General features: G+C 52.8%; 6 protein-coding genes across 6 annotated transcripts; 2 read left to right on the top strand and 4 right to left on the bottom strand.

The window, feature by feature from the left end:
- Window positions 1–3,194: 3,194 nt before the first annotated feature.
- J4E79_010601 (uncharacterized protein) lies at window positions 3,195–4,590 on the bottom strand (the record flags this gene model as incomplete). Its single annotated transcript, XM_049359437.1, has 2 exons — window positions 3,195–4,307; window positions 4,381–4,590. The coding sequence occupies 2 exons, from the start codon at window positions 4,588–4,590 to the stop codon at window positions 3,195–3,197; spliced, it is 1,323 nt and encodes a 440-aa protein (XP_049206248.1).
- Window positions 4,591–6,152: 1,562 nt separating this feature from the next.
- Window positions 6,153–8,933, top strand: J4E79_010600 (uncharacterized protein; the record flags this gene model as incomplete). The annotated part of the gene is made up of 3 exons (XM_049359436.1): window positions 6,153–6,589; window positions 6,639–7,324; window positions 8,035–8,933. The coding sequence occupies 3 exons, from the start codon at window positions 6,153–6,155 to the stop codon at window positions 8,931–8,933; spliced, it is 2,022 nt and encodes a 673-aa protein (XP_049206247.1).
- Window positions 8,934–9,567: 634 nt separating this feature from the next.
- On the bottom strand, window positions 9,568–11,660 carry J4E79_010599 (uncharacterized protein; the record flags this gene model as incomplete). The annotated part of the gene is made up of 2 exons (XM_049359435.1): window positions 9,568–11,153; window positions 11,210–11,660. The coding sequence occupies 2 exons, from the start codon at window positions 11,658–11,660 to the stop codon at window positions 9,568–9,570; spliced, it is 2,037 nt and encodes a 678-aa protein (XP_049206246.1).
- Window positions 11,661–14,900: 3,240 nt separating this feature from the next.
- J4E79_010598 (uncharacterized protein) lies at window positions 14,901–15,956 on the bottom strand (the record flags this gene model as incomplete). The annotated part of the gene is made up of 1 exon (XM_049359434.1): window positions 14,901–15,956. One exon carries the CDS (start codon window positions 15,954–15,956, stop codon window positions 14,901–14,903), a length of 1,056 nt encoding a protein of 351 aa, XP_049206245.1.
- Window positions 15,957–17,604: 1,648 nt separating this feature from the next.
- J4E79_010597 (uncharacterized protein) lies at window positions 17,605–18,645 on the bottom strand (the record flags this gene model as incomplete). Its single annotated transcript, XM_049359433.1, has 2 exons — window positions 17,605–18,419; window positions 18,486–18,645. The coding sequence occupies 2 exons, from the start codon at window positions 18,643–18,645 to the stop codon at window positions 17,605–17,607; spliced, it is 975 nt and encodes a 324-aa protein (XP_049206244.1).
- A 1,646-nt stretch (window positions 18,646–20,291) lies between these two features.
- Window positions 20,292–21,467, top strand: J4E79_010596 (uncharacterized protein; the record flags this gene model as incomplete). The annotated part of the gene is made up of 2 exons (XM_049359432.1): window positions 20,292–20,576; window positions 20,625–21,467. 2 exons carry the CDS (start codon window positions 20,292–20,294, stop codon window positions 21,465–21,467), a joined length of 1,128 nt encoding a protein of 375 aa, XP_049206243.1.
- Window positions 21,468–21,883: the final 416 nt, after the last annotated feature.

Here is a 21,883-nt window from a genome sequence, read left to right as displayed (position 1 = left end):
GGGAGGCCACCCGACGTATGGTCGCGTAAATGGCATTACGGCCAGGGCGCTGAACAGGAACAGACCTTCACACCCAGATAACGTCGCCTCTCCATTCTCAACCACAAACCCTTTCCCAACGGTGCTAAGAGCTCCAATGGGTCAATCTGTAAAGCGGTGGTTGGGAAGCTCGATGAGGAACGCTCGTGTGTGAGGGACGGAAGCGCACCCGACGCACGGCTCAGTGTGCGAGGCGCTAACCCAGCCGCTTACCTAGGTAGATTGATCATCCAGGGGAACGCGTAGGGCGTCGTTACGTCGACGCGTCATTTCAGAGTCGCGGCCACATCACAGACTACGTTGCGATTGCGGAAGGTATGCGTGAGATTATCACCTGGTAGACGGATGATCTTTGGTGAGGATCAGAGATGCCCACTCACGCACACGATGGCAGGTGCCAAGCGATGACATCAGCTCCCTATCAGTCCCCGCATTAGTGCCCAGGTGGTATCTAGCCGGAATCGGCCGTCGATGTCTCTGGCTCATGACTGCAGAGCTTCTGCATGCGAGCTCACACGCGTTACTTCCGCGTCGTTACCGACAACCTCATTCAACTGCCCAGGCGTCCATCCGATTTGTGAATAGCCTCGGCAAGCACGATGCCATCCTCCAACGACCACCAAAGAGTGACTAAACGATCATCAAACGCGTACGCAGCTTGCGTGGTGCCAATGTGGTGCACTATTGACAACTACGGGCAGTTGCTCGCGATGCAGGAGGCAGAAGATCAAATGCTCGGGACAGCAGCCGTGCTCCAATTGTGGCAGACGAAGCCTTACTTGCATCTTTGATGACAGAGAAAACAAGATCCTAGTGACTCAAGGGTAGCTTAGGAGCACTACTATCTGGATGAGCAAACACTAATGTTGCTCAGATATCTCTCCGATCTCCAGGCGAAGATAGCCCGGTTGGAGCAGAATCCAACATACGAATCGGGTGCATCACAAGCACGAACGACGGCTAACAATAGGACGACTCAGGTTGGGGATGGAAACTCACCAGTAGCGGATGACGATCGTCCGCCAGCGAATCCATCGAGCTTTGAGGGGACGAGGGATAATTCACCCATACCTAGACCCGACCCAGATGAAGCAAATTTGATGAACCCGCTTATTGAGTCCTCCAAGTTCATGTCTTCATCCTCAGGACGGCCATGTAAGCTCTTGATATACGCTTAATGAATCGCAATTAAGAGCTTTCGTAGTTTATCTAGGCACGTCTTCGAACTGGTCTTTCCACGGACAAATCCTCAATTTGGTGCATGAGCACATCCGAAAATCACCGCTACCTAGCGCCGAACTGCTATTTGATGGCTCGGCATATGAACATCTCTGGGATGGCACACGTAGCCTTCCAGACTTCAACTCCCCCATCATACCTAGTATCGACTACGCCATCTTTCTGTACAATGCTGTGAAGTTTCACTGCGCCCAGCTCGTCCATCTCTTTGACGAAGACGAGTTTATGGCAAATTTGCATGCCTTCTACTCGAACAATGAGAGAGATACATGGAAAGACAGCTTGTGGTACATACACTTCCTTCTCGTCCTAGCTTTTGGAAAGACCTTCATCCAAGGGAAGAGTCAGACGCCGCGGCCGCCAGGCGCCGACTTCTTTACCCACGCTGTTCAACTTCTGCCTGATACCAGTCGTCTTTGCCGCGAACCCTTAATGGCAATCGAAATACTTTGCTGCATAGCGCTATTTCTGCAAGCCTTGGACTCAAGGAATGCAGCACATGTAACAGTACGGCGTCAACCATATCTTGTAGATGTTCACTGACCTTACTAGATAGGTCAAGCCATGCGCATATCAATGATTGAAGGAATGCATACCGATATGCCGGTGGAAAATCTAGGCCAGCCTCTTGTTCAGCGATGCCGTAAGATCTGGTGGACGGTATATATCCTCGACCGGCAGATGACATCTTTGATGGGACTACCGCAATCGATTCGAGATGAGGATATAACTTGCCAGCTTCCAGATTTTGGGGGCTCAGCTCAAAGAGTGGCAGCCCTCGACATGCAGATCAAGCTTGCACGTATCTATGCGGAAATAGCTAGGAGTATGTGGATCGTTATCCATCTCATATACGCGATTGCTGATCAAACCCCTAGCTGTATATGGTTCTAAAGGTCGCCTACGCAGGAAGTTTGTCTTAAGCATCAAGGCCGTTTTAGATGATCTTACGTCCTTAGCGGAAGAACTCCGACGTTCATTCCCGCTGCATGCGGACGAGCGCTTTGGCGGAATCTCGAGGATGCCGGCTTATCTACATCTACTCTACTATCAAGTAAGATCCACATCTCTCGCGATATCTAACAATTCTGACGGACTACTAGACAATCGTTGTTGTGACGAGACCGTTGCTCTTCTGTTGTATGAAGAAGGTCTTTGAGTCACCAAGAGAGGTACAACCGCTAATCTCCTCACGCAAGATACGCCATCTACTGTGCATGTCACTTGAATCTTCTCAGAAGATCATCGATATTCTAGAGATTCTACAAGATCAAGGATTACTAGGTATAGTGCTCAGCTATTCCGCCATGCCGTGGACTGACCATGACACAGAGACCTTCCTCCCCTGGGATCTGGATGCACTCTTCGTATCAACTGTGGTCCTGATTTTGACGCGTTTTATCGATCATAGCCTAATGGACGGCCAAAAGCCATATCTGGACAAGGCTTACAGCTTTTTCAAGACCATTGTGTCTAGCGGCAATCGCATCGCAGGGTTTCGCCACGTGGAGCTCCGCAAGCTTGATGAGATGTTGGCGGAGTACTCCAAGAACAGGGAGCGACCATCAACACTACCAACCACTATCGGCCTGGAACCAAGCATGCAACACCCATCATCGTTCCCTCTAGGCTATCAGTCTGTAGCCGGTCTTCCGCATTCACAAGATACGGTGCGGCCATCATCTTATACAGGAATCAGTGATGAAGGGAGCGGTTTTGGTGATGATTTAACCGCCGAGCAAATATTGGCTGTAGCAGAGTCTATGGACATGGATGGGACCGACTGGCTTTCTTTTGCAACGTTGGACGACTACCATATCATTGATTCGAACATCTAATGACTGACATCACCACCATACGAACTACGCGCAATGACCACGACGAGTTTCATGGAAGGCGCACATAAGCCGAAACCTCTACATCTTTGGCTTTACCGCTTCCTGTTCTTGCACATCGCGAATCTCTCTAACAGTTCCTGTCCGCCAGCTCACATCATGGTCAAAGCTCTCTCCCTTGGCCTTCTGCTTTGGCACTCTCCAACGCCACCTCGGAATACTCTGCTTTCCGTCGGGTGCGTTCAGCAGGTTGTCTACCCATCTTCCGACGATCGGGAACATTTTGAAACCATGACCGGAGTCGCCCGACAGTATCATAACAGAAGAGGAGGTGTTCGGCACGTAGTCGACAATGAAGTCCGAGTCTGCTGTGTCTGCAAACCAGCATATAACCTTTTCTACCAGAGGCCGATCGGCAAGGTAGGGCAGTGTTTGGCGGAGAAGTTCGCGCATCTGTTCTTCGTCGTCTTTCGGCACGAAGCGCATGAGCTCTTGCGGTGCTTCGGATATCCCGGTGCTTCGGTTAGTGTTGATATAACCACCTCCCATCGGGCATATCTTGAGGAGATTCGTCTTTGGGTCTGGCTCGAAGAAGAAACCGAGGTCGCGGGAGTATGTTACTGGGATGCCGCGAAGTGCTGCCGTCTCGTCATCGGTAAGGCGGACGTGTGCAACTGACCACGATTTCGCGGACACTTCGGCACCGATCTCAGGGACAATCTTGTGAGCTGCGGCACCAACGGCGACGATGACTAACTTAGCGGCATGGAATTGCGCGGCCTTCGTTCGAACACCGATGCTCTTTCTGCTCTTGCCCGATCCCTCATATACGATCTTCTCTATGGCACCGACTTTCTCACCCAAGAAGAATTTAACGCCATTCTTCCTGGCCTCGCGATAGATACCTCTCAGCGCATTAGCTGAGTGCACATAGCCGTCGTACTTGGACACGTATCCCTTCCAGCCGGGCATGTCACCGGTGAACTGCCAAGCTCCAGCTACATCACGTACGTCTTGGGGGCCCGATATGGGATGAAAGAAAGGCTTCATCTCCGGGTGCTTCTCGGCAGCCGCCTGGAACCGGTGCAGCGTTCCCACTGCTTTTTGGGATGCAGCACCAGAAACAACATTAAGATAGCCAACCCGGTGGAAGTAAGGCGCGTAGATGGGCGTTTGCCAGGCGTGGGTGGCTTCCTTTCGGTATGTCAGTCGTTGCTCGAACGATCAGTCCCTCATAGCATTGCTCGGGGTGCAGACAGCTACATACCACGGCCAGATCTGTATAGAAATCGTCTTCATATTCCGCCCGCATGATCTTGTTCAGGTCGTTGCCAGCAGACCATCGGGATGGAATCTCTTCATCTTTCTCGAAGACCGTGATGTTGGTGTAGCCTTTCCTTGAGAGCTCAAGAGCCGTGGAGAGACCGAAAGCGCCTCCCCCGATGATAGCTATAGCGTCGCTTCTAGAAACGTTCATGGTGATAAAGCCAGGAAAGATGCGAAGTACGAGTGCAAGGATAAACACCTTGAAGCGTCACAGTATGTCATGAGACCCTGGAAGTGCAGTCGTGCGACGTGAGTGTCCAGTCCATACATGACACGACGCCATCGACCGAAGTCTCACTAGACTGTCGATACGGGATCATGTCCGCTGTCGCATGCATTATCGAGCCCCGCAGATGTTGCACGCGTTATCGTGGTGTTGTGATGCTTGCTCCTGACTTGCCCAGTGCACGCTAGTGTTATCGATAAGACTGTCCCCACAGAATGTCGGACGCTGTTTGGTCCGTGTCTTCTCCCTTCCTGCAAGATCGGATGGCTTCCCGACACTTCGAAAGCGAGACGGGTATCGCCCAATCGTGTTTCATGCCCTCTTCCGGCATGGACATATGTCGAATTGCTGGCATTACGACGACTGAGCACAGCCGTGATGCCCGTGACCGAAGTCGCGCGGTCAGCGATAGGTCCCAGGTTGACAGCCTCCAGCGAGTCCTTCTTCGTACATTGGATATTATCTTCTAACCGCATGCCAGAAATGTAGTCAAAAGAGCACTCTTAGACAGGATTTTCTTGCTATATATGTCTGGGACATAGTTATTGAACTCATTCCGACAGCGACCGCTGTTCATCGCAACGAAGCTGTGTCCTACATATGGAGGCTCTATGCACACCATATACGGCCAACGATAAGCTTGATAAGAAAGCTGCTACATGGATGCATAATGTGATCGAGCACTTGCCAGTCTCGTTCCTCTTCTGTCAAGACGCTTCGCCAACGTACTTTCCCAACTAGGCGGAAGACGTGCGCTTTGTTCAGACATGTTTTCTCAACGCTGCAACGAGATCATGTATCGAGACAATTCATACCTCCTTGTGCTATACGGGCGGAGTATACGAGTGTTCACAAACGTAATACTCAAAAGGTAGCTTCGCTCTTATATTATGCCGACATCGTCATGCATAACCCGATCCAAGCCGCATCGACAATCAACCCCGCATTGGCCTACTTCCAGAGGGATGTCGCGTTCGGTCATAATTACCATTGGTCTCGTTCAGCTTATCATTTCGCCTCTTGCATTATACTATTGGTAGTGCCGACCACATCCGGACTTTCCACGCGATTCGGCTGCACGTCCGAGCTATGGACCTGGACGCGATAGTCACGAGCATGGCGATGCCCCACGTTCGAGACGTGGAGCGGGGTCGTGCATCATATGGTAGAGATACGGTTTGAGATAAGGAAGGCGATGAAGAGGTAGAGTTGTAGGAGCACTCTACATATCAGCTTCAATCATCTATCTTGAAACACTCTTCTATCTTTGGCTGGCTTCCTAAGTCTCGCCACCTCACATTGGATTCATGATGCTTCATCAACGGCTTACTAGATCAACACTGCGAGCAGTAGCGAGCAGGAAATGTCTCATCAATGGCTTCAACACGTTCGAGACACGTCTCAGCTCTACAACTGCACTGCCACGGATGAAGGCTTCGGCTACACAAATATCAAACCCGTCACCCACACAATACCCGCTATCAGCAATGCCGACGCACATGTTGCTCCGTTCGCTCTTCGTCGCCACAATATCGTCTAACAAGTTCCTTCTGATACCATCACTCAACCTGCTCTCCTTCTTCTCGAAACCGAATCGAAGCCTGTTGTTCAATATAGATCGAAACCCTGTATTGAAGGCTGTTTTGAAGAGAACCCTGTATAATCAGTTTTGCGCCGGAGAAACACAACAAGAGACACGAGCTTGTGTAAAGCAGCTGAAGGATTTGGGATTCAAAGGGGTGATCTTGACGTATGCGAAGGAGATGGTGTTTGATCACAAAAGCAAGTCTGCAAACCATCATACCTCGGATAGCTTTGTCGATGAAAAGACTAGTATGGCGCATGATGCAGACGTCGAGGCATGGAGGGTAGGCACACTAGGAACACTTGATCTCATCTCCGAGGGAGACATCTTAGCTCTGAAGTAGGTATAATTACGATGACTTACTGAATGTATCACTGACATCTTCTAGAACGACAGGCGGTGGTCCAGCCGTCTCATCAGCATTCAGTAAAGGCGAGCTTCCACCCCAGCAAATGCTCGACGCCCTAGATGAGATAGCGACCCAATGTAAAGCACGCAATGTCCAGATCATCATCGACGCTGAGTCTCAGCACTGGCAATCAGGCATCACTCGCACGACACTCGAACTAATGCGCAAGTTCAACCGCAATGGTAAGGCTGTCATCTACAACACATATCAAGCCTACCTCAAAGACACTCCCACAGTCCTCGCACACCATATGGCCGAGGCGGAAAGAGACGGGTTTACTCTTGGTCTCAAGCTCGTGCGTGGTGCATACATCCTCTCAGATAACCGCTCCTTGATCCATGACACCAAAGAAGACACAGATAACGCCTACAATACGATAGCACAGGGTGCGCTTCGTCAGCAAATAGGCAGCTTCGGGGCATCTGGATCATCTGCCCGCCGGTTCCCTTCTGTAAACCTCTTCCTCGCTTCTCACAACCGCGAAAGCGTGCTCTCGGCCCACAAGCTCCACCGACAGCGTACGGAAGCCAGTCTGCCTACTGTTCCCGTCGCTTACGGGCAGCTTCACGGCATGTCAGATGAAGTCAGCTTTTCCCTGTTAGCGGAGAAGGGGGTGGGTGGCAAGGCGCCTGAGGTGTTGAAGTGCACTACTTGGGGTAGCATGGGCGAGTGTGTGGGGTATTTGCTTCGGAGGGCAGTAGAGAATCGTGATGCCGTATTGAGGACTAAGGATGAGTTTACCGCGCTGAAGAGGGAGGTTAGGAGAAGGTTCTTTTGGGCATGATGAAGATTGGTGAGGCTACATTTATGATATGAATGGTAGTCAATTAGATCAAGGTTCCTAGGTAGAGGTGCTTCAACAATACATTGTCGCAAGATGCGCATCACGTATCTGTCATATTCTAGGTGCAGTAGCCATAGCTCATTGCAACGACTCCATCTTCGTAGAAAATCCGGCTACTGTCGGCGTCCAGATGTTATCTTTGGCAAGAGCGCGTTCGGATGCAGAAGAGATGCAGGCGCGGAGGTGGGTCTCCGCAGTCGCTTTCCCCGCTGACGGCGGCGCGAAGAAAAGTGGGGACCGGTTTCCTTTCCGAGACCCATCATACGTATCCAGCAAAACCGATGGCTAGGGCGGGGATGACCTCAAAATACTACGCTGAAGTTTCTTAGGCTCTTTCGAAAGGGTCATGACAATAAGAGCAAAGGCCGTTGAGCGGATTACCCCAAGAGGCGCTTCCTGAGTCGCCAGCAGCAACATTCTCGCCACCAACCATGTCAGACCAGACACTCTGCATGCTAGGATGTGGTGAGTGACTTTCATCCAAAGGAATGACAAGTCTCGAACAGCAACTCTAAACCTACTATTGAACAGGCAACCTCGGTACCCCCATCCTACACAGCCTCCTCAATGCTCCTTCAGATTCTCTCTGCGGCATCACCCAATTCATCGCCTGCGTCCAAAGCGAATCGTCCGTAAGACGCCTCAAGGATCGCTTCTCGATGCACGAGAACCTACGTATCATGAGAAACGACAACGTCAACGCTATCAAAAGTTCCCATGTGATCATCCTCGGTGTCGACCCCTCACAAGTAGAAGCAATACTGGACGACGATAGCGACATCGATGAAGGATTAAAGGGGAAACTACTAATCAGTATAGTAGCAGGCTGGACACGTCCAGCTATCGAAGAGCTGATCAGCGCCGAGAGCGACTTACGTGATAAACAGTTTCCAAATCAACCGAGAGCATGGGTCTTGCGTACCCTCCCCAACGTAGCAGCGCTCGTTTCACAGTCTATGACCGCCATCGAAGACCACCCTTCACCCAACTTCCCTCCCCACTTCAAAGATATGGCAACAGCCATCTTCACGCAAATCGGCAAACCCATGTCCATACCACCCGCGCTCATGCCCGCCACAACAGCCGTCTCAGGCTCCACACCCGCATTCTGGGCCATCATCGTCGACAGCCTCATCGACGCTGCTGTGGCTGTGGGTCTACCGCGAAAGCTGGCTCAGGAGCAGATCTACCAGAGTATGCGGGGCAGTGCGGAGATGCTTCAGAGTGGGATACAGCCGGGCGAGTTGAGAGATATGGGAACGAGTCCGGAGGGGTGTACGATTGCGGGGGTTATGGTGCTGGAGGAAGGTGGGGTGAGGGGTGTGTTGGGGAAGGCGTTGAGGGAGAGCGTTACGGTTGCTAGGGCGATGGGGAGTGTCGGGGGGAAGGGTGGGAAGGAGGTGCATGTTAATGATACTAGGAAGATCTAGTGAAGGTCATCCGACTTCGAGTTGAGGCATATGATACAAAGGCCCAAAGTACAGTCAGCATAGACACCCAAAGCATGAGAAAGCAAACCACACCACCACATCACATACACACAGGCAGCGAGGGAAGGTTTAGAATCATCAACATCTGCTTACTACTCACTACCTACTCACTGGATATAAACCATACCACAGCACGTCAACCGTCGCCGTAGCGTAAACGTACATCCATCCCGACTAAAGGGGCGCATGTGCGTGCGAACACAAACTACGCCTGATCCTGTTGAACCCATGCTAATGCACCTGCCTGTGATCAAGGTATTTCCCCCACCTTTCGCTCAAACCGAGCTGTCCTTGAAAAGATATAAACGCCAGTTGGTAGTAAGGTTGAAAACGCCAAAAGTAACCCAAATAGGTATACCGGAGCTAAGTAGCAAATGAGATCTGTTGTGACGCCCAAAGGAGAATACACACGTGGTAGGTTCGGAGGTGGTGAAGGAAAATATACACGGTAATGTAGAGTGTGACTGTGTGTGTGAAATACGAACAGTGAATAGTTGCGTTGATACTTCCTTCTCTTTCTTTGTTCTTTAGCCTTCTTTGGGCTTTCAATACTGTGATGACGATGTTGTCATGTTTAGAGGATGCCAGCCCACATGCCTGGGCCTTGTGGGCGGTAGGCTTGCGCGACCTCGGTGCTGCAGCACGACCTCTTCTTGCCAAAGTCCTTCTGGATAGGAAGACGCGAGCAATAAGGAACAGTGTTCTTAGGGGACTGTAGCCCCTTTGGTTCACTGCGCGAGAGGGCGAATGATTGCGACACTGATCTATCAGGAAGCACAGGCTTCTGACCACGAAGGTCGAATGCGGAGCGAGTGCTGTGAAGCAAGTGTCGCACATTCTGCTGGAGATCAACTGAAGACCTTCCACGCTTGCGGCTTGCGGGAGTGACGCACGCAGGGCTGTCGACCTTGCCTGGCGACGAATCCGAATCATCAATATGGAAGCTGTCCAGATCGGGTGAGGACATGGGCTCACTTGGAGCATACTCGTACTGCTCCTTGCACTTCGACAAAACCGGGTACGGGAGCTTCGCGCTGCGGCAGGTCGCCAACCGAGCCAAGCTGGCCTGGCTTTGGTTTGGCGCCCAGCCGGCAGACGAGACCGACGAGATTGATGAAGCACGAGAAGTGCGCGAGTTGTCCGAGATCATTGACTCTGGAGAGGACGATAGAGATGAGTTGGAAGGAGCCAGGGAAGGTCGTCGGCTTGGGAAGTGGTAAGCTTCCAGTCCGTTCCTGATGCTTGGGTTGAACTGGTCTACACAGGTGCGTGCCAGTGAGGAGCACTGTGCCTGTTGCATTGCCGTGCACATCGATGGGCGGCGCGATCCGAAAGCCATGGCACTCGCTGCAGGAGTGTTACTGGTGATGGATTGCGGGGTCAAGGATGGGGTTGGTAGTGGACCCAAGCGAGCCAGGGATGGCAGTGACGGAGTGTGGGGAAGATCAGGCTTCGGCTCCAGGAAGCGAGGCACTTGATAGCGAGATGGAGTTGGTGTGCTCTCTTGCGATCCGTAGCCATCCATCGATGGACAGCGGTAGGGCGACGCGTTCAATTGAGGCCTCAGAGGAGGACGTACGGGAGCGTTTGCTGACTTCTTGGGAGCCAACTGGACGATATCCAACTCAGGTGTCAAAATAGGAATGACATCTTTCCAAGTGTTGGGGATGCTAGCGCCAGGTGATGGCGGAGGAAGGGTAGGCGTGTGTCGCAGGACGACTTCTTGCCACTTCTCCCATACCGAATCAACGATGTGCAGTTTCCAGTTGACAGCTTCGAGGAAAGCCATCTCGTTGGTGTTGATTTCGCAAACCTTGAGACCAGAGATCTTGCTCCATGCGCGAGCCGAGTAGTTGCGGTCCTGTAGGTACTTGGATGCGAGGATAAGCGCAGCAAGGAACATGCGACGACCACATTGCAGCGCACGAAGAGATGCGTCTTCAGGCTGGGACATGGTGAAGTCGTGCTTGGGCAGGTGAGGCTTGATCAAGATCAAGTAGTACAAGGCAACTTGGAGAGTAGAGTAGCTGGTGCGAGAGCGACGGAGGGTCTCCTGGATGAACATGCGGAGAGGAAGCACTCCACGTCCAGAAGCATTCTCACAACGGCTCTTGGGCTCTGAAAGTTGCCAGATGACCTCGACCATCTGAGTAGCGGAATCTTAAGGAGGAATAATCAGCGGGGGAACCATGGTCCAGGGATAAACGTGTACTAACCGACGAGGCAATCGACGAAGTTGACCTTTCGGTCGGATTGCCGTACCAATTGAGGTGGGGGCTTCTGGTTGACAGTGGTCGACGATCGGCGAGGATTCTGTCGCTGCTCCAGAGGTGCCAACAGCTCAGTGCGCAGGGAAGGTAATCTCTCCTGTACAGGCTCCCGGCACACCGTAGACTGGTACTGAGGATATGTGCTAACTCGGCTGATGGGCTGGAAAGCTGACAAGCTCGCAGGGTCGACAATTGTCGGCGGTGCCACTTGGTTGCGACTCCATTCTTCTGAGTCCCAGTTTGAGTGAGACGATGTGGAGCTTGCGCTTGACGCTTGTGACGCAGCGTCTGAGAATACTGAGGAGGTTGAAGAGGAAGCGGAAGAAGAAAGAGGAGCGGCATAAGGGTGGGTCTCAGCCATGTAGCCGTGGCTAGAGAGAGGAATGGCAAGACTCATGGTGAAGGAGGGGTATACGGGACGGGGCCTGGTAAGGAAAGGTAGACAATAAGGAGTGAGCGGAGATGGGACTAGGCTTTGTCGTTACGTCTCGAAGTGCTGACCGTTAGGTAGACCTGGAGGGGTGGCGCAGAGCGTGATCGGGTGGTCGTGGGGTGACCGAGAACTTAACCGATGGGACAAACCGTAGAGGACAACCCTGTGACCTCTGACGTATAATTCGAGACGCTGTTCCCTTGTTGGGATCTTTTCCTCGATCGCGAAATCTCGTCCGTCAAGTGGCCTGATCGTGTGTGATCGTGGTGTGACGGAAGCGGTCTAACGGTCTGAAGAGCTGGGAGAGGGTAGGTTTCGAAGGCGGAACGTATACGTAGGAGGTTGGTAGGGTTTGACGAGTCGCAAGTGGAAGTAGGATTCGAGCAGTGTCAAGTGGTCGAAAAGCTGCCAGGTGCAGACTAGAGCGGGCTCCAGTCACTGTCAACTGCAGAATCACCGAAACAAGACCGTGGTAGAAGACCGTCCGCGAAGCACTCTGATGATACAGCTACTGAACAGCGGGCGCTGTCGCAAGAGCTGGATGTCTGAGGGGATGCGGGGGTCTAGCAAGCGAAGCCTTGGGTGAAGGCTTTGGTTTCGGAAATGGTGGTGAATTCTGAGCGACGAGTGACTGAAGTAGTGTAGGCCGAATGGCACATTGTGTTGATGAGGTGCGACGTGGGAAGCGTTCGAGGATGGTGACTACCTTGACGGGATCACCAGGCTGAGCGACTTCGCGTGTTCGCGGGGAGGGCGGTCGGGTGTTTGAGTGTTTGTTTGTTGCAGGTGTTTGTTTTATTATTATTGGGGGTTGGTGTACATAAGAGCTGTTGGTGGTGGAGTTGGGAGGTGTAGGTCTGACGTGTGAGGAAGTGGCGGTCGGGAAGTCGGTAAAGGTGGGAAGGCGCGACTAGAGGGCGTCGGATCGCGACGCAGGTACGGGACGAGGAGGTATAAAAGGACAGGCTCTCTCGTCTCAACGATGAATGTAAGCGCGAGATGAGTCTATGCGGTAGGCGGCAGTGTGGCGGCGACAAAGGTCGATGCGGAGACTGCTACCTGGACAAAGATGGAATGGGTCGGTTTGGGTAGGTAGACGGGTAGGCGACAGAGAACAGACGACACTATTCGCGGTTGGCGTCCTAGATTAGGCCGCAGGGGGCGCTGTAGATGTTCGTGAAGTCCATTGCTGCTGTCTTGATGAGGGTGACGGGCTGGGCGGCGCTGGCGATACTAATAGGAACCCCGTACCTACAGCGCCCCCAGTCCAGTCATCGCACCCGGGCGCACTGGCCAGCTTGCCTCTTTGCCACACAACCCAACCTTGGAAGACTCATCGCGCTGGCTTTTTTTTATTTGCCATCAGCCAGACATGGCAGTGCGTGATTTGCAGCTGCGTTGCTTGGGCAGCGACGTCGCTCTCTTGCCCCCACCGCACTGCTGTTGCGTGAAGCAGTTGCGGGTGCTCTACCCCCATCTCGTGAGGCGTGAGACGCTCCATCATCACGCATGGCTCCAAGGCTACAGGCATGCCAACACGGCCTGCCGCCATGCCTGGCGCAGCGGTAAATGGCCCTCTGTAACCCGCCCACTCCCTGCGCGCGCTGAGGCTGTTCACGCTGATTGCGACGCGACCAGCTGCTGCGACACACGGCGTCTCCTTTTCTTTCACACTAGGCGCGTTTGCTCTCGAACGCTCCGTGCCATGGTACGCTGGTAGCGCCAGAGTCGCAGACTGCCTGCTACACCCCCTCATTCTGCCTCCCAGCTATGTTGAGATGAAGGGACCGGCCGACTGGGAGCCAAGGACGCGTCTTCCCATTGCCTGCCGCGCCATTGGACGTGGAGGCGACGCCATGCCAGGAAGGGTTATTTTGTGCCTTCACCGTGCTTTTCGTGGCTATATTTGCGGCCGACCCCCTCGACGGCTGCTGCGACGCTCGTAATCTCAGCTGCTCAGCACGCGACGCCCTCATTTGCAGCCTAGCCGGTCGTCGCGGTGCCGTGATGCAGCAGCGATGCAAAAACGGCAGGAAATGCCTCAGCGCAATCGCCATGGCACACAAACCCATCGCGATGACGCAAACGGCGCAAGCAGCAATGAACTGCTGCCAACACATCGCCGCCTTGCGCTGCGACGGCCCAGCTCCACTCCCCTCACCGCAGTGGCTGATGACGCCGGGCCTCTGTCCCAAAGCGATGCCAAACGCGTGCATCCGCCTCTGGCCTCGGCTCTCTACATCCGCGACCATTCGACCGTGTCTCGCGGGCGCGCGATGACCATGGTTCGCGCCTCCCACGCTCACAGCAGAGTTTGCAGCTGCATGTTCATCGTCGCCCCTTCCAGAAGCGCCAAGCGCCCGGCGAGCTGACGACTCATCGGTGTTGCCCGCCCCCCATTAGCGCACCTCGGCTGCCGAGATGATCCGCCTTGGTCCAGGGCTGAGTCACGTCGACACACCAACGAGAGCCCTCTCACCATCTCCGCGCAGGCAGAAGAGACACTCGTCCTAGCGTGCCACAGACTAGATCCATAGCCTCACCCAACGGCGCAGATTTGCGCCATCCTGTGTGACCAACTTCCAAGTTTCTTGTACGAGGTACGAGGCACCTGACACCGTGTCTTCACCAGTCGCGTCGAGTAGCCTGGCGCGTAGCCACCGACTAGCATGAAACCGTGATCACACGTCTTATTGATGATGATGAAGGGAGGTATGACTCACTGTTGCCTGCGGAAATCATCCTAAACAGAGGCCAGCCCAAGAGGGTTGGGCAGGCAACCGTGGGCGGCAGGAAGGCTGTGGCGGGACCGTTATGCCACTCCGATATCGACTTCCGAATCTTCGAACATGAAAACACATATCTCCCGATAAGATAGCGGTGGTTCAGGAAGGGTACGCTCAGGGTCTACGATATCCAATTTCGGTGAATAATGACATACTGGAAAGCACGGATATATAGTACAACCGGAGTATACCCAGATACATGTTGAGCTTGATGATTAGTGTTACCCACTGTACGCGTACGAACTATCGAAAAATGCTAACCGGCTGGAGAGAACATCGGTTCGACCTGTACCCCACCGCCGTTGTTGCAATGCATGTAGCACCATGGAATAACGTGTTCATGCAGTCAAAAGTACTTGCGAAGAAGATCGAAGTTAGAGAATGTCCAGTCGCCCACTCCCGAAACGATGCTATGGCTTCACCTCTTCAGGCCGCGTCTATCTTCCCACGAGCTACCTGCGAGTTCTTGGTATATATCTTGCCATCCGAGTATCTTCTCCCCTGCTTCGATGGCAAACTCTTCGTTCTCCGTCTTCCCTGGCGCCTTTCTGGAACGACCCTTCTGCGTCCGCAATGTCGCTCGTTCCAAGTCTGTCGGCTTCAGTGGCTTTCCTTCCCGCTCTCTCATCTTCTTATACTCTCTCTTTGCTTCTTTTCGTAGACGACGTGCCTTGAACCTCCACTCGTGCTTCAACGAGCTACGAGGTCCTACTATACCTGCGACCTTCGCATCCTCTAAGCAACTGCGCAGCAACACCTCCAGCTCTTCTTTCGCATTCTTGTGCTGTTGATGCTTCAGTCTGATAGGACAAAAGTTGATGTCGTACTCCAGAAGCTCTTTCGGCGCCACCGCCATGACCTTCTTCTTGTACTTTCGGGAGAGTCTCTGCACCCGCCTATGGCCTTCTATTCTCGTACGGTTCGGTACAAAATGCAGATCTACCTGCATACCTTGTTCCTTCAGCTCCCTTACAGCCTGCTGTACCCTTTCTACGAGAGCTTCATCTCGTCCCCATGAGAGATCGCTGCTCTTTTCAAGGTTCGCAAGCACTTTCTGCGCATTTGAAAACACGATCAAGTGGTCGATGTGGTCAGCCAGCGTCGCAGCAGCACGGAAAGCTTCCTGGATGGCGATGAGGCTAGCTTCAATCCAAGAAGGACGATGGCTCACGGTGATGTGCACTTCCCATTCTCGAGATAAAGGGTCGTGGTATCCTATAGCTGCGGTGCATGGGCCGTCGTCGAGGCGTTTACCCCCGTTGCCATCGGCCCATACGACTAGTGTGCGAGGATAGCTAGGCTGGGTGTAGGTATTGAGCGCGAAGTCTTTGGCCACGGCGGCATCTTGAATGTGAATTGCTCCGTGGAATGTATATGCAGTCTTCTCCTGAGCAGTCGCTGAATCAAATAATTCCTGCGCCTGCATCTTCGCTACGAGGTTGAGCGGGTCGACTGTGTTGATCGCGAGCTGCATAATGTAAGGAGCTAGAGTTTGCCGTGTTGTTTGGCTTCGACGAGGGATGAACAGATGCTCTGATGTCAAGGTTCGATCCTGGAAGACTCGCGAGTTTGGGTGGTACCAGACTTTCCCACCCAGTCAGCTTTTCCTCTGCATCCAAATGGTCGATGATTTCGAACCGCGGGTCACGATAGAACTTACCACATCCAACACGCCTTCCATTAAAGAGGATCCATATTTGCAGTCAGACATTTTTCAATGCTTGGGATGCATAAAGGGTACGTTCTTCCACTTCTAAGTCCTCGCACGACACACTTTCTTCATCTCACATGAGTCAAGATGGCATCACAGCGAACAGATATCGGACGTGAAGACAAATTTTTGTCGGAGCATCAACTTTATGAAATCCGATTTCTCACCACAGTCTTATCCTGGACAAACAACATTGAAAAGTCCACTGGCCACACTAAAGTCAACAATCCAGCCTCGAAACATGCACCACTGTACAGGTTCACTACCAATCTAGCAGATTTGCTCGTCCGTCACTTGGAGATTGTTGCGGTAACGGCTTCGGACGAAAAGAACGTCCTCGCAGTATACGACAACAGTGGGGAAGCAGAACTAGATTCCCAAGAAGATGAGGAGGTGAATGTTACCCAGAATCTGCAACACTTCACCCCTCAGTTACCGGTTCCATTATATCTTGAATGGACAGACAGCCCCACCAGGCTCAGACGATAGCTGGAAAACCGACGAAACCTCACATCACTTTTTGACAGTGCAAGGAGACACTTCTCTGCCGCAGACTGGAGCCTACAGCTCTCCGCGACTGCCCACGGTCGTTGAAGGCTGGATATATCTGTCAAGTAAAGCGCGAGCCGAACGTTACGATTGCAATGGGCGGATCGCGGGCATCTAATTACGCTAGGCAAGTTCGGTCAACTCCCACATCGCGTGTCGAATCTGCATTCGCGCGGGCCTCACTCGATACCGGGCAGGAAGCAGCGGGGCAGCTACGATGGAGGCGCGGACGGCGGGTGATGGATAATCAGGCACCTGGACGTATACAACGAGTGCTATGCGGAGAATTCGCGTCCCGAAAGCAAGGGCTGGAGATCATCGGCTTGTCAGGGCAGTGTCGGTTGTCGGTGTCGGTGTCAGTTAGCTGTGAGCGTAGTCGCGGCTGAGGAGGTTGGACAGTATCTCGGTTCACTAGCAGCCGCTATGGCGTCAGACTTGACTAGCGACCATCGTACCAAACGGCTTTAACTTGCTCGGAAGATCATCCCGATACGCAGCATCGTCTTCGCCGACGTGCTATTTGAGTTGTTGTAAAGTGCAGGGGTGCGATCATCGTATCTGCATAGATGGCTGGTGTTAGTGCGCATGCTTGAGTCGGTGGTATTCCACGAAAACACTCTTCATGATTGGGGGGTGCATGACAAAAGTGAATGTTACTTCAATCGAAAGTGGTACTTAGAGATGACTGGAAAGCGCGACTTGGCGAAGATGTTTGACTGTAACAATATGGTATATACTAATAAAATTTAAACTCGAATTGTCTGATCTGCTTCCATGCTTATTAAGTACCCGCTCATAACTCCCTGTGATTCAAAGGTATCCAAATGTGCCAAATCTCTACGCTCACACATGTACATACGCCTCAGTTGAAGCCTCCGGGCATGAAAGGACATCTGCCGCCCTCAGCTTCATTATTAGAAGACGATGACACAGCAGGGTGGTCAGCAGGCAAGCCCTGGGTGGTCGACATCTTCTCTTCGGTCGTCATCTTATCAAGACGTTCGATCGTCTCTTTGACCTCCTCTTTGCTCTGGATGAACTCATCGGGTAGCTCCTGTTCTTCGGGCGCCTTGATGCCAGCCTGAGCTTCGTCGAGGGCGTCTGCCGGTGACATGTTCTTGGGCTTCTCCTCTTTCTTCACGACGCCGTCAGGCGCGATCTGCCTGAACATGTCCATCGGGTCGAACCAGGTGCGAACGGACTGTAGCTGCACCTTGTCGTTGACCGTCGCGACCGTGACACCTTGGATGTCGATTGAGCCTCCGTGTGCTTTGGCTGTGACCTTCTCGCCCTTGTTGTTGAAGCCGACGTAGTCGTTCTTCATTTGGCCCCAGTGGCGCCATCGGAAGCTGACTGTTGGTGGGCCGCTGTAGACTTCTAGTACCTCCCATGCGAAGGTAGGCATCATGCGCTTGAACGTCTTGTGTGACGAAGCGAAGTCAGAGTAGTCGGGAGAGTAGTATTCGTTCGGCGCAATGATAGCATTGTATGTGCCGACCTTGAGCATAGCCTCTGCACCTTCAGCCTTGCCGCCATTGATGGCGAATGAGTAGTTTTCCCGATCGATCGTACGCCAGTCGTCGATGTTGGGCTTGAAGGACGCTTCGACTTCCCAGTTCTTGACGAGATTCTGTACGAGCTCAGGAAGAGAACCGGCTTCGTGTGTCATTTGCTTTGCTGTGCATGATTAGTAAACTGCATTGTGTCTGACATGCAGGCTCGTTGCCGCATCTGGTAACTTACTCTCAGCGAACACCTTTCTGGTTTTTGAGTAATCAGGCGCTCTGCCGTATCGCCACTTGGCATCGTTGTCCCCCAGAACAGCATCCGGGTTTGTGAGGTAGTCAGGTAGTGCGGGTGCAGCTTCCTGCGCAGGTGGTTGCTGAACGTCTGCGCTCGCCATTGTGGACAGTGAGTATGTGATGGAGTAACTTGGATGAAAAGAATGTACAGATTTGGGAAGACTAGTACTGAGGACGCGCGACTATGTCTGGTATCAACCTGATGTGGCAAAGTGTTATGAGTTTTGCAGTGGTACAAATATGCTGTCAAACCGAGGAAAGACACTCATGCTTTATATGTTGGGTGTAGTCAGTAAGCAGGGTAATACCCACACCAGTCGACGCCAGTCAACAATGGCTTCATGACCCTGCAGCTGTGATACACAGCCTCTATCCAGTAGTTTGCAGGCGGGAAGGGTAGAAACCTCCGCAAGGGGATGCTGAAGCGCCTGGGCGAACTTTCCCACCGTGAAGCAGACTGGAGAGGCAAAGTGATGTGGGGTGCCAGCCGTCAAACTGATAGCCGGGACGAGACGGGGCAAGAACTGCCTGGACCTAAGGGTCTAGTCCGTTAGACGAGTACGCCTAGATGCATACATGGTCAGGTTGTACCATGTCGGAATTCCCGTTATATTCATCTGAACTCAGGTTGCACAGGCTGTTAGCTTTGTGAGACTGTTACATAGCGGAGACTCCATCTCGAGGCTCTGACTGCATTCCTGTCCGCTGTATTTGCTTCTCTTTGATGTCGCAATATTGCATTTGCCATCGCGCTGCTCCTCGCCGTTGCAGCGCTGTAGCGGCACGCTTAGCGCGATCACATAAGGGCCCAGGGTGAAACAGCGGAAGACGTGCCGAGCGGGAGATCGCTTGGGGCGTAACTCCGAGGAGGCAATATATAGCTCGCTTGTTTGGAAGTTCTTCAGATCCGCGTTCGAGACTCTGGTTCCAAGATGCAGTGATATTGCCAAGCAGGTAAGGCGGCCAAGGTGGAGAGGTTGAAGCAATCGTGTTGTCGTGAAGGAGCATCAAATCTAGACTTGGGTAAATGCCATGAGCAAATTTCGCAGCGGGATTCGGGCTCCATCCACTAGCCATGTACAACCAGCAAAGTCCCTGACAGTTGAGTAGGCCGAACACGCGGAGATCCCGAGGTCAGGCTAGTAATGCCCCGTACGGCTTGTTGCGTCTCAGGATGATTGCAAACTTTGGTACAGAGCTGATCTTCTTATTGTAGTGCCTCTTGCAAGGTTGCTGGTAACGGTTCCAAGACACCGATTAGGTCTCGTTGAAGGTACCAGATACCGGGAATAACTACCTGTAACACGAGAACGAGTTTCTCTCGTGTCAGACAAGACGGTTGAGGAGCGGTTCGGTAAAAGCCATCCTAGACGCCCTCGAATGCGGCGGATGAAATCAAACTGTGGCGCTTTTGTGGCGGTTATGCTGGGTGCTAAACGTTAGCTGCAGCGAGAGAAAAGCCCGCGAGCCGTCTCATCAGATCTAGCCGATCCTCAAGATTGCTTATCCACATGGGGGGAACTCCGATTCTTCGTGCAAGCTGCTCAACATTTGCGTTGATGGAAATTTGGCGCGCTGGTGAAGACGAGGCGCAGACAATGCAGGTCTTGTCTCCAGGAGGCTCATGGTTAGCGCAATGACATCATCCTGACATTCACGGGCCTCGAGACTGTAGCGTTTCACGCGTCCGCAACGCTGCCTTCTGTGTACTCTACCAACAACAACCGCAACAAAATTGAAGTTCAACATGGGACGTCGAGACCGTCTCATCAGCGCGTCTATATTACGCGCCATCTTCAGATCAGATTCGCCTCGTAAAGATGAAAGCGCGCGCCTGGGTCTATTTGCGCGCATCTATGCCTTCTTCGCTGTCTTCAGTCTGGCTCTCGCTCGTTATCGCGCATCTCTGTTCAAGAAACTGAGGAATGACACATGGGAGATTGAAGAGGAAGGGTACATCGAGAGCTTCCGCCCAAGCAAGAGCAAACGGACCGATCTGATCGCCATTGGGGACCTGGGCTACTCAGGCTCGGTACGCGCGGAACATGGCATCTGAGGACGACAGGCTAATGCGCATCAGACATTCTTCACGACACCTAATTCTAAGTACCTGATCAAGTCCCTGCCGCGCAAGTTTGAGCAATCCTTCTTCCGTGATCGCCTCCTCGAGCCCTATGTCGAACATATGGAGCTGAATGAGGACTCCCTCCTCGTCCGCATAACCGACCTCCTCTACTGTCCTGCATCTACCGTCGGAGCCGCTGTAGGCACCGCGCCGAGCCATCATATAATAATGGAGAACATTCTGTACGGGAAGTCGAGCTGCAGCAAGGCCCAACAGAAGCGATGGGAGACATATGACCTCAAGCCCAATGACTACTTCTACCCAGAACGTGACGTGGCTAACGGGCGCCTGGCCCCCGAGAGCGTCAAGGAGCGCCTCATCGATGAATTCGAAGACAAGATCAGAGTGACTATCGATCAGAAAGAGGAGCTTGTTGCGCAGCTATCCAGGGATTCTAAGATTTTACAAGGCAATAATGCGGTTGACTACTCGCTATTCCTCGTCCGCTATCCCGCCGACCTGAACTCTGGTGATGTGCCGCCGCCCCCTGGTCGAGGATCTACATGGCGCACAGGTGTCGTATCGCGCGACGGCAAGTGGGTTTACCGGGCCATCGTGCTCGACTTCTTCTGGGCAAAAGACGCACTCCAGGCCCAGACGATGACGGGACTCGTCAAACTCTTCAACACGTTAAAGTTTGGAAAAGATCATGGCCCGATGAGCATTACGACGACGAGCGATGAATATAGACAACGATTCCTGGGAATGGTGGAGGAAATGGTGGAAGTACCAGACAGCGCTGGCAGACCAGCAGGGGAAATACGCAGCCCTGCGTCGGTAGCTGCTGATCAAGTGTAGTCGAGCGGCCCACGATGACTGAATGATCTTCATCTCATTCTCTTCGTTGTCGGTCTGGCGTTAGGTTACTCCGGAGTAGTAGGATGCATAAGATACCCGGTCCATGCGCATGCAGTTGGACGCTCGAATTCTAATCACATTCCTCGATGAATTCCGTACGAGTGCGCGTAGAAAGCCATGGTTGTGTAACCCATGTCATGATGGCGGTGAAGCACAAAAGTCCAAACGTGGCGTCATCGCACATAGCCCCAACCCTCCGAGTGGTCGATGTCACGAAGCCGACGAGCCTTGCCAACGCACAGCAATGTCACGATAGGCTGCACCCTGGTCATTCCTAGTAGATACCCTGCGTTGTAAGGAGTTGCAACCCGGTTTTGGGCAAGGGGATTGGAATGTGTATTCCGAGTGCTCTTGGC

This window comes from Alternaria viburni (genome assembly GCF_023758015.1).
Source record: "Alternaria viburni strain BMP 2772 chromosome Unknown scaffold_31, whole genome shotgun sequence".
In the NCBI taxonomy this organism is placed as follows: Eukaryota; Fungi; Ascomycota; class Dothideomycetes; order Pleosporales; family Pleosporaceae; genus Alternaria; species Alternaria viburni.
The sequence above is the reverse complement of the archived record's forward strand: the minus strand, read 5'-3'. Positions and strand labels throughout refer to the sequence as shown.